This window comes from Triticum urartu, unplaced genomic scaffold (assembly GCF_003073215.2).
Source record: "Triticum urartu cultivar G1812 unplaced genomic scaffold, Tu2.1 TuUngrouped_contig_4777, whole genome shotgun sequence".
NCBI lineage: Eukaryota > Viridiplantae > Streptophyta > Magnoliopsida > Poales > Poaceae > Triticum > Triticum urartu.
This window is the reverse complement of record NW_024115394.1, coordinates 7,593-18,992: the sequence shown is the minus strand read 5'-3', so window position 1 is coordinate 18,992 and position 11,400 is coordinate 7,593. Positions and strand designations below refer to the sequence as shown.

The following is an 11,400-nucleotide window of genomic DNA, read 5'->3' as shown; positions in this document are numbered from 1 at the left end:
CCGTCTGCGCCCGCGGGGGCGTGCGGCCGCCGTGGCGGAGCCGCTTCACCGCCTTCTCCCTCTCCGGCGTGTCAGCCACGATCTGCACCGCCTCTTCGTTGGAGACCACGTCCCAAACCTGCCACCATTTTCCCACGTCCATCAGATGATGCAGTAGAACTGTGCCAACTACCACCATCGAGAGGAAGAATTTGTCGCTTACCCCGTCGGTGGCCAAGATGACGAACTGGTCCCGGGAGGTGATCCTCCTCTGCGTCACCTCCGGCGCCGAGATCACGCCGTAGTCCTTGACGCAGTAGTCGCCGAACGCGCGTGACATGGCCAGCCCCGGCGCCTCCCTGTCGGGCAGCCACACCCGATGCACGCCGGGCTCGTCGTCGTGGCAGTGCACGCGGCCCTTGCACTGCACGATGCGCGCCTTCTCCTCTGCAAAATCAGATTTGGCTGCCAGTGAGCAACGGCCTTCTCATCAACCATCCTGAATGTGCAGCAGCGTATTGTACTTACGAGGCAGGTTTGGTTTGAAGTCGACGGTGAGCTGAACGGCGGCGATGCTGCCGTCGTCCGACGTGGTGCCAAGGACGGCTCGTGAGTCCCCCACGTTCGCGATAACCATCGTGTCACCCTTCTTGACGATCGACAACGCCGTGGAGCCACTGTTGACCGCGTCGAGACGGCGGCTGCGGCGGAGCTCTTCATCGACGGCGGCGGCGGCGGCCAGGTAGGACTGCCTCCAGAGGTCGAACTGGCAGTCGCCGAGCTTCTTCTCGCCGTCGATGAGCGACGCCAGCGCGACGGCCTCCTGCCAGTGGCGCAGCAGCGACGGCGGCAGCGAGTCCCGGACGGCCTTGGAGACGTAGTGGCCCCACTGGCCGTGGCCGTCGAAGATGCCGCAGAAGATGGTGTCATCCTGGCATCCGAATCCCTGAAGAAAAGGAGTATTTTCATTTGTTGGCGTATTGATATCAGTTTTGCTAAAGCACATCTAAATGTGTCATAAGTATTGCATATCTAAATCCTATGTCATTGATCTTACGTTGAGATTCGTGCTGATATTTTCTTTTTTTTTCTTTTTTCTTTATGCTTGATTCACTCATTTAAATATGCAATAAATAGAGCACATCTAGATGTGCCCTAGACACACGCGGTTAATATTTACATCGAGTTACAGTTTTGGTTGGCCTGGCCTAATGCGATTTTTGTTTCTCCCCCCATTGCAACCTGTGTTCAGCAGTGCCGTTTACGAGTGTAGGTAACGTAATACCCCTTTCTGCCGTCGCAGTCAGTCTCCAACAAGCCACATTGGATTCAGAAAACCAAGAAGCCGAACACCTTTTTTTCTCCAACAAACCAAGACACGTGTATTATGCCTTTTTGGCATGGAGTACTGTAGAAGCCAAAAGCAAGCAGCATATCCAAGGACCTCGTGAACAACATGCTACAAAACCTATGCCAAGATAAGCCACGTATCACTACTTACATTAGTGAGCCTGCTTAATTAAGGGCCAAAATCACAACTCCGTTTGGCATTGCCCATTAGATTGTACTAGTAAGTACAAAATTCAATCAGTTTCTGTCTATTTCGTAAGAAACATATCTACGTATGTTTCTGTACTTTTTCTAGCACGTAACAAAATATACTTTTTCTAGCAGATTACAAAATGAATTCAGCATAATACGGCGCAAAGATAGATTGGGTCTGAGTCGTATTCAAGACTTCCCGCAGTAACAAGAAAAACTCGGTACGGGAGAGTACAAGATGAACTAAAACACCTCGCAAAAAACAAAGAAAAATTAGAAGAAAAAATGATTAGGCACACAGCGGGGAGAGCTTTGAACCCCATATTTTAGGAAGCCGTTTGATTTATTCTGTGGTCAGGAACGAGAACAAGCCAGCGACTAGTCCCTCCCAAGAACTGCCTCCTCTTTTGGACTATTTCCTCCTATGGCAGGGATGGGTCGACGGGACAGGGCCAACGAACCATGACACTAGCATGCACAATATCTTCTTCGCTTGCAAGAAAAGAAACAGAACACAATCTGATTGAAACGCCGGAGCAAAACAGTTTCCTGTTCAAATTCTTGATGAAAAGATTCACCAAAAGAGCTCCACGTAGGGTGCTGAGCTCTACAAGATGCTCTGTATGGCGCCAATGATTGCCACCACCACGAGCATATAATTTCACGTGGAACGGAGCATCAACATGTAGCGACAGGATCACGAAGCAGAGCAGAGGCGACGGCTGGATGGAACTCACCTCCCAGACGAGGGAGCAGTCCTGGTTGGTGCCCTTCTCGCCGCGGCGAGACCACACGGCGGCCAAGGTCTCGGAGCCCTCGCCCCGCAGCGTCCCCGACGACCGCAGCACCGTCCCCTGCGGATCATCCTCCTTCCTCTCTTTTCCAGCCATGGATCGGGCCAGCCCCTGCAGCAGCGACGACAGCTGCCGCATTCTCGCTAGCCCAAAGAAACAGCCCAAAAGAGTTGGGCGGTGCAAGAGTTTCTTCTCTCTCCCTTGCTCTCTTAGTTTCTGGGTGACCCACGACACTGTTGGTGGTGTGCACGGGCGAGGACAGAGCACTGCCTGCCCATGGCGATGGGTGGATAGGATAGGGAGCTCGCTCGGGAGGTTTCTTTAGTATCGATTCGTTTCTCCTGGGCCTTTCTTGTTCCAGGGAGTTCCTTTGGTCTTTGGATTGAAGAAACGATCGAGCTTGGGCTCACTGGAGATATGGATAGGATCGGTCGATCAGGCTAACTTCACTAAGGAAGAAGGAGGGGAGCAAGCAAGGATTAATAGGAAGAAGCGAAGGTCGTGTTGTGGTGTGAGGTGAAAGCTCGGGAGGAGCTTTTAAAGGGGAGGAGAGCTGGAGAGGTGAGTTGGGGAACAAGAGGTGGGTTGGGGACGAAGAGCCGGGCGTGCGGGCGTGCAGTGGAAGCCACAGCAACGAAGCAAACATGCAGACCGAGGCAGGGCGAGGCAGCAACACGATCGAAGATGCTTGTTTGGCCGAGGACGACGGGTATATGTTCTCGGAGACCGACTCGGCGTATTCCGTTCCGTCAACAGCTTTCCGGTGTTGCGTTTTGTCCCCGTCCCGTTCTGGAATGTGCCATGATGCCGCCTGCCGGGGCATGCTTCATGGGCAATGGCGTGTGTGAGTTCGGTAGAATGGATGAGATTTTTTCTGGAGTTGTTATGGGCATTTAAAGATTATTTTTAGATGAGTTATCACCGGAGGAAAGATCTACTGAATTGAAAGCTAGCGCGCGTGTGTGTGTTGAAATAAAAGCTAGTGTGTTTTAATGTACTAGTAATAATGTACGTGCAATGTACGTTTATATCAGGTAGGATATTAGTTGCACGTTATATTAGGTAAGATATATCTGTTGCACGTTGGTATTTGGTAAGATATCAATTATTTTTTCACGGGAATGGTAGGATATTAATTACATGACAGATTTCAAGGGATAGCGTTGAGTCAAAACGTGTTTATAACCAATGTCAGTGGTGGGTAATTAGAGCGTTAAACGTGTTTGGTGCTCAACATTGGAGCGATTTGAACCGCTAGATAACATACGGTCGAGATGGTTTGAATCTGCCTATTTGAGTCTTTTTATATTGGTATAGATAAATGTTTCATACTTCCATTATCTATGAACATGGAGAGTGTGTATGTACGCTGGATCATAGCAGTTGCAACAATTAATTTGGGGGCATACCGTCAGTCACAATAAACATATACTCCATCAGCTAGCCATGTAATATAATGTGCATTGATTTTAGCAACAGGAAGGCTTCATAAACTTTGACAAAGTTTATAGAGAAAATTATCTATACCTATGATACTTTATTTATATCATATGAAAATATATGTTATTACAAAAGTAATTGTAGATTTAGTATTTTAGATGTTGGGGTTTGTTCATAAATTTGGTCAAAGTTTGAGTAAAAAATATATGTCGAACACACTATATTTTGGGACGGGTTGAGTACTTGACAATGTGGTCTGCATTGACCGAAAAATAGTGTTAGTAGGTATTGATGTGGCATAATTGTTGAGAGAATTAGAGATGGTAGGAATCAGCAATTTAGATATATACTAGCTTATGCCTCGTGCGTTGGGGTACGAATTAGTTGAAACACAATTCAATGAGTTTGGGATATGATTATCTCTACTCCTAATGGAGCAGTTGATAGTCTCGTTTTCAGATTTTTTTTCGTTCCACCTCCCATGGTTTTTTTGGTACCTCCTCTCACCTTCGCTGGTTTTTTTTGTAGATTTTTTCGTCCCGTCCCCCCACTTCAACGGTTTATTTTCGCGTCACCCTCTCACACACTGAAAGAAATCTGAACAGATCAGAACTTTCCATACTGACACAAGTTATTTAGTAATGTAGAATCAATCATGAACTATCTCTAAACATCAAATCTAAATTAATTAACCTTACCTTAAATCACTCAATCATATTATTAGAAAATAAATACGTAATTGATTTTCAGAAAAATCGCTCAATCACATTAATCTTACCTTAACTCACGGACGGTAATCAATCTCCAAACAAAGGAAACAAACAATACATCGAGGGAGCAGTAAATAAACTCCCTTTCTTACGACATGTATATGATCTTTCCTTCCCTCTTCGTTGTCGAGCGTTATTGATTCTCGAGGCCGATGCTTGGGCTGCGTCACTGGGTCGCGACGGTGCCGGATGCCGAGGACGGTGAGGCCGGGTGCCGTGGCACCGCGTTGGCCGCGACTGGTGAAGGGGGCGAAGAAGGGCGGCTGAAAGAACATGCAGTGCCCCCATGTTTGGTTTTGGTAATTGATGACAATCTCTATGGACTAATGGTTGCCTTGAGTTATATGTGAAGGTTTTGTCCATATGCTTTTCTTGGAGTACATGTGTTGATTTCAAGGAGAGTTTGTGTCGATCAAGGTGTTATTCAAGGAATTATCCAAAGATTGGTCATGTGAGAGTTGAGCTTATTGCAAGCATGTCTTGAAGAAGAAGATTGTGTGATCATTCATGTCTACCTTCAAGACATCATCCAAATGAAGATAATTGGAAAGTTTTAAGGTTGATCAAGACTAAGTCAAGAGTGAATCAAGTTGATCAACCCACAAAGCGTAGAAGATGTACCGAGAGGGATCAAGTGATCCCATGGTATGGTAAGCATTGTCAATTACGCTTTGTGTACTAACCCATGGTCTTCGTGAGAGTTCTGTGTGGGGTTAGGTTGCCGTGTGCAAGTTCAAGTGATGCATCACAAAGAGATCAAGTGCGTGAAGCTTGCCGTCCATTGTGGTGACAATGGACTTGTGAAGATGTGCGGAAGAGTGGCTCACCCATAGTGGAGTATGGGGGAGCAATCAACTAGTCTTCATCGAGCCAACACAATCAAGAAAGGTGGTCCAACTTGAGGGAGTCAAGATCGTCTTCATCTAGCTCAAGTGGACCATGTGCAAGGAAAAGGGTTGCCCTTGATAGGTTTTCTATTTTACCGGTCTCGCGATGGTAGTTGGGAGACCAGGTTATAGGATCGATTGCGGTACTATCAACGGGCGCTCTCGATGAGTAGCTTGATCGTATCATTCGTTGAGAGCTCACACCATTGCATCCTTGCATCATCTTTCTTGGTTCTTGTTTGGTTCTCTTTGAGAGTCTTAGAGCTTATGGTCATCTTGATGACAAGCTCGAGTTTATCGAAAACGGAGTTCACATGCATCTTCTATGATGTTTTCGATGTTTGAGGTTCTGCCGGTTCTTCTCGGTTGGAGGTTTCACTCCTCTATTTGTTGGCATACCTCCCCTGTCGCTATTTTGATACTACTCGTCGTCTTGTATCCAACAAGCTTGAGTTTGCTCAATTCGGAGCTCATATGCAAAAGTTATGGCAGTTCTGGTTTTCCGTGGAGTTTACTTGCTTTCATGGAAGTGGCATAAGGATGGCGCCAACTCAAGTGGACCATGTGCAAGGAAAAGGTTTGCCCTTGATAGGTTTTCTATTTTACCGGTCTCACGATGGTAGTTGGGAGACCAGGTTATAGGATCGATTGTCGTACTATCAAGGGGGGCTCTCGATGAGTAGCTTGATCGTATCATTCGTTGAGAGCTCAAACCATTGCATCCTTGCATCATCTTTCTTGGTTCTTGTTTGGTTTTTTTTGTGAGTCTTAGAGCTTATGGTAATCTTGATGACAAGCTCGAGTTCATCGAAAACGGAGTTCACATGCATCTTCTATGATGTTTTCGATGTTGGAGGTTTTGCCGGTTCTTCTCGGTTGGAGGATTCACTCCGCTTTTTGTTGGCATACCCCCCCTGCCTCTTCTCGGTTCTTCGCTGTTTTGATGCTACTCGTCGTCTTGTATCCAACAAGCTTGAGTTTGCTCAATTCGGAGCTCATATGCAGAAGTTATGGCAGTTCTGGTTTTCCGTGGAGTTTACTTGCTTTCATGGAAGTGGCATAAGGATGGCGCCAACGGTAGTGCCGCTGGGCCGGAGCGGCAGTACCGCTTATCACCACAAGCGGTAGTACCGCTGTCCCACAGCGGTAGTCCCGCCCATGGCCATAAGCGGTAGTACGGCTCCGGTTCCGCATTGGTACCGCCTCGACTCGAGACGTGGTTTTCTCGTGTCGGGTTCAGCGGCAGTAGGAGCGGCAGTAGAAGTGGTAGTACCGCTCATGTGCGGTAGTACCGCGGCTACCACCACCCCTAGTGCCGCTCAATGGCCCTCCTCTCTATTCCTTCTCCCTGTGCTCGTGGTAGGCACTGTGCGCGGTCCCAGCGGTAGTACCGCTGGGGCCGGAGCGGCAGTACCGCTTATCACCACAAGCGGTAGTACCGCTGTCCCAAGCGGCAGTACCATTGCGGCCAACGGTAGTACCGCTGGCTCCAGCGGTAGTGCCGCTCATACGGATCTGCCTCGCACTCTGTTCGCTCCACTCTCCGTGTTCTACCGCCCGAGCGGTAGTACCGCTCCCCTGAGCGGTCGGTAGTACCGCTCGTGCGCGGACTGAGCACATAACGGTTGGATTCGGGAGCTCCTATAAAAGGAGGTCTTCTTCCCCATTCAACCTTATCCTTTGAGCTCGTGTTCTTTCCCCATTGTTGACCTTCTTCGAGCTTGCTTACTCTTAATCCCTCCATGGATTCTTGCTAATTTTTGAGGGAAAAGAGAGAGGAAATCTAGATCCACATTTCCACCAATCACTTTCTCCTCTATGTGAGGGGAACCCCTTGGATCTAGATCTTGGAGTTCTTGGTGTTCTCCTTCTTGTTCTTCCTCTCATTTTCCTCCCTAGCATTAGTTGCTTCGGTGGGGTTTGAGAGAGAAGGACTTGGGCACTCTGTGTGCCCTTGCCATTGCATTTGGTGCATCGGTTTGAGTTCTCCATGGTGATACGTGGAAGTTACAAGTTGAGAAGCTTATTACTCTTGGGTGCTTGGTACCCTTGAGCTTGTTCCTCTTGGGTGCTTGGGCGCCCTAGACGGTTGGTGGTGTTTGAAGCTCAATCATTGTGGTGTAAAGCTCCGAGCAAGCATCGGGGTCTTCAATTAGGTTGTGGAGATCGCCCCGAACATAGGAGATTACGGTGGCCCTAGTGGCTTCTTGGGGAGCATTGTGCCTCCACACCGCTCCAAACGGAGATTAGCATCCGCAAGGGTGTGAACCCGGGATACATCATCGTCTCCGCGTGCCTCGATTATCTCTTACCCGAGCTCTTTACTTATGCACTTTACTTTGTGATAGCCATATTGTTTTCTTATCATATATCTTGCTATCACCTAGTAGTTTATCTTGCTTAGCATAAGTTGTTGGTGCACATAGGTGAGCCTAGTTGTTGTAGGTTTTGTGCTTGACAAATTAACCGCTAGGTTTATTCCGCATTTGTTCAAGCCTAAACCGTAATTATTTTAAAACGCCTATTCACCCCCCTCTAGGCGACATCCACGATCTTTCAGCGGCTTCCCTGGCCCTGGCCATGGTCGTGGCCCTGAGAGTTGGTGCGGTGGAAGCGGCACTTGAAGGACCCGGCGTGGGTGGTCGGCGCGCAGACGCACCTGGAAGCTGGACACCTCCTCCGCGTATTCTTGGAGCTGTGGCTGGCGGATTTACATGAAATTAATTCCCTCAGTTGTGGTGGAAAATATAATACACATAATCCATATTGTTATGCACTAGCGTGTGTGTGTGTGTGAAATAGATGGATTATGGTGAGGAAGAGGGAGGGAGAGAGTGTGTGTGAGGATTTGATGGTAAAAAAGTCGCCAATATCACTTGATATGTATGAGAATATTAATATTGAGCTGTTAAAATTAATGTGGCCCCGTTGCAACGCATGGGCATTCTTCTAGTTTTTATTAATATGATATGAATACCGAAACTAAATGGTGATATTATTTATTGTATTTAATTATTGATATTATATATTTACTGAATATATCTAGCATAATAGTTTTCTCATCCACTTAATTTTTTTTCTCATGCATGGTTGTTCCATGTTTAGATGGAATTTTTCATCAATAATTATGGCAGGCTTGCAAGTTAATATAAACATGTTGATGGGATCATTTATTTAGTTACATACGATTGGTCTTGATAACTATGGCGGGTGCCGCGGCAGCGCGTTGGCCGTTGCCGGTGAAGGGGGCGAAGAAGGAAGGCTTCCCTGGTCCTGGCCGTGGTCGTGGCCCTGGGAGTTGGTGCGGTGGATGTGGCACTTGAAGGACCCGGTGTGGGTGGCCGGCGCGCACTTGGAAGCGGGCCCTTGGCGTGCGCCAGACGGCGCCGACGCCGACCAGGGCCACCTCCTCCGCGTAATCTTGGAGCTGTGGCTGGCCGATTTACATGAAATTAATTCCCTCAGTTGTGGTGGAAAATATAATACACATAATCCATATTGTTATGCACTAGCGTGTGTGTGTGTGTGAAATAGATGGATTATGGTGAGGAAGAGGGAGGGAGAGAGTGTGTGTGAGGATTTGATGGTAAAAAAGTCGCCAATATCACTTGATATGTATGAGAATATTAATATTGAGCTGTTAAAATTAATGTGGCCCCGTTGCAACGCATGGGCATTCTTCTAGTTTTTATTAATATGATATGAATACCGAAACTAAATGGTGATATTATTTATTGTATTTAATTATTGATATTATATATTTACTGAATATATCTAGCATAATAGTTTTCTCATCCACTTAATTTTTTTTCTCATGCATGGTTGTTCCATGTTTAGATGGAATTTTTCATCAATAATTATGGCAGGCTTGCAAGTTAATATAAACATGTTGATGGGATCATTTATTTAGTTACATACGATTGGTCTTGATAACTATGGCACGGTTCGCTATTTGGCATGAAAAGAACCATGAGCCTCCTTCTCTCAAGAAAAGCACAGCAAATTAATTGTGTAATATTTGGTCTCGAAGCAGCACTCTCGTGCAAAACCTGGTTGTATATAATTTTGTTTATGTTTAACTTGCAGCATACATGATGCAAGGACTGAAACATGTACAACAACCTCACTCGCTCACGGAAAATGCTAACAGAGCTCAGGCTCCATAAATTCTGAAAAATTCAAATTTTAACCTTTTAAGTTTCAAAGAATTATGAATTTTCATATACATAAGGATGTATATACTACTCCCTCCATCCCATAATATAATAGCGTTTTTGACGCTACACTAGCGTAAAAAACGCTCTTATATTATGGAACGGAGAGAGTACGTGTTTGCAAAGTTTCATGACGCAATGCATTTTTATGTGAGCTAATTTTTGTTTTCATGTAGCTCACATCAAAAACATATTTCTTCATGAAAATTTACGGACATGAACGGCATATCCCTATGTACACGTGTAAAGAAAAATCTGAATTTCTTGAAATATAATGGTTAGTTTTAAATTTTTGCCAAATTTCAGACTCCATTGATATAGAAGCCAAATGTCTTACATTTTGAGACCGAAGCAGTAAAATTTAGGAGCCCTCTCATGGCGAAACCTGTCCAACAACCCCACACTGCACCGTCTACACAGCGCGGCCACTCGCGGGAGGACACTTGGTTCGATCCGTGTGCGCGTGGGGTAGATTCTCGGGGGTGAGCGAGATTGCCGGAAAATGATGAGGTATGATGTTACTTAGGCCACCTAAGTTGGTTTCGTTTTCCTCATCACACCACGTGCGTGCTTTGACATTGATTTGACCTGAGATTTGTCCTGGCTTGCCCTAATGGTAAAATGCCACGGCCATAGGTTTACTATATGTGGCACTGTTTGTGCACATGCTAGATCATAAGGGGGCTGATGACCCACAAGTATAGGGGATCAATTGCAGTCTTTTCGATAAGTAAGAGTGTCGAACCCAACAAGGAGCAAAAGTAAATGACAAGAGGTTTTCAGCAAGGTAACGTCTGCAAGCACTGGAATTATAAGTAACGAGTAGTTTGATAGCAAGAAAATTTGTAACAAACAAGTAACGATAATGGTAGCAAAAGTGCAGCAAGGTAGTTGAAAGTGCAACTATCTCTGGGTGGTTTTGGTAATTCCTAACAACATATAGCTCATTGAGCTAATACTATTTCAAGATAAATATTTCAGGAAAACTCAATGATTGGCATGGCATGGATGAGAAATGTGGACCCCTCAAAATGCTAAGGACAAAAGATTGGCTCAAGCTCAAAAGCTCAAGACTCTACATTTTACTTTTAGTGATCCAAGATCACATTGAGTCCATAGGAAAAGCCAATACTATTAAAAGGGGATGAGGTGTTGCTTAATGGGTTACTTGCTCAAAATGCTTAGTGATATGCTCCAAAACCCTCAACCATTTTCTCATATCCACATATGTCCCAAATCAAAAGTCAAACTTGACCCCACCAACACTTTCTATCCGGCTCCACCGAGTTCAGTTGACATAGCCACTGCCACAAAACCCTAGTCTTTTCGGTCTCACTGATAGGGATCTCGGTCTCACCGATATGGGATTGCAAACTCTCTGTTTCCCTTCGTAACGTTTCGATCCAACCGAAATGAGCGATCGGTCCCACCGAGTTCACAATGCAAACTCTCTGTTTCTCCATCGTAACATCTCGGTCTCACCGAGATGAGCGAATCGGTCCCACCAAGTTTGCCTGACCAACTCTTTGGTTAGCTTATTACCAAAATTGGTCTCACCGAGTTTGTATAATCGGTCTCACTGAGATTACGTTATGCCCTAACCCTAATGAAATCGGTCTCACCGAGTTGACATCTCGGTCCCACCAAAAATCCTAACGTTCACATTTTGAACTAAATCGATCCAACCAAGTTTTATTATTCGGTCCCACCGAGTTTGGTGATTTGTGTGTAATGGTTAGATTTTCTGTGGAGGCTATAAATACCCCTCCACCCA

General features: G+C 46.0%; 1 protein-coding gene across 1 annotated transcript; it reads right to left on the bottom strand.

Annotated features, from left to right (window-relative positions):
• Nucleotides 1-10: 10 nt before the first annotated feature.
• On the bottom strand, nucleotides 11-2,999 carry LOC125528293 (probable protein phosphatase 2C 48; the record flags this gene model as incomplete). Its single annotated transcript, XM_048692787.1, has 4 exons — nucleotides 2,259-2,999; nucleotides 508-925; nucleotides 203-426; nucleotides 11-118 (listed from the first exon to the last, which is right to left on the bottom strand). Coding segments are annotated over exons 1-4 (945 nt in total), but the record flags the coding sequence as incomplete, so codon positions are not given.
• Between the last annotated feature and the right edge of the window lie 8,401 nt (nucleotides 3,000-11,400).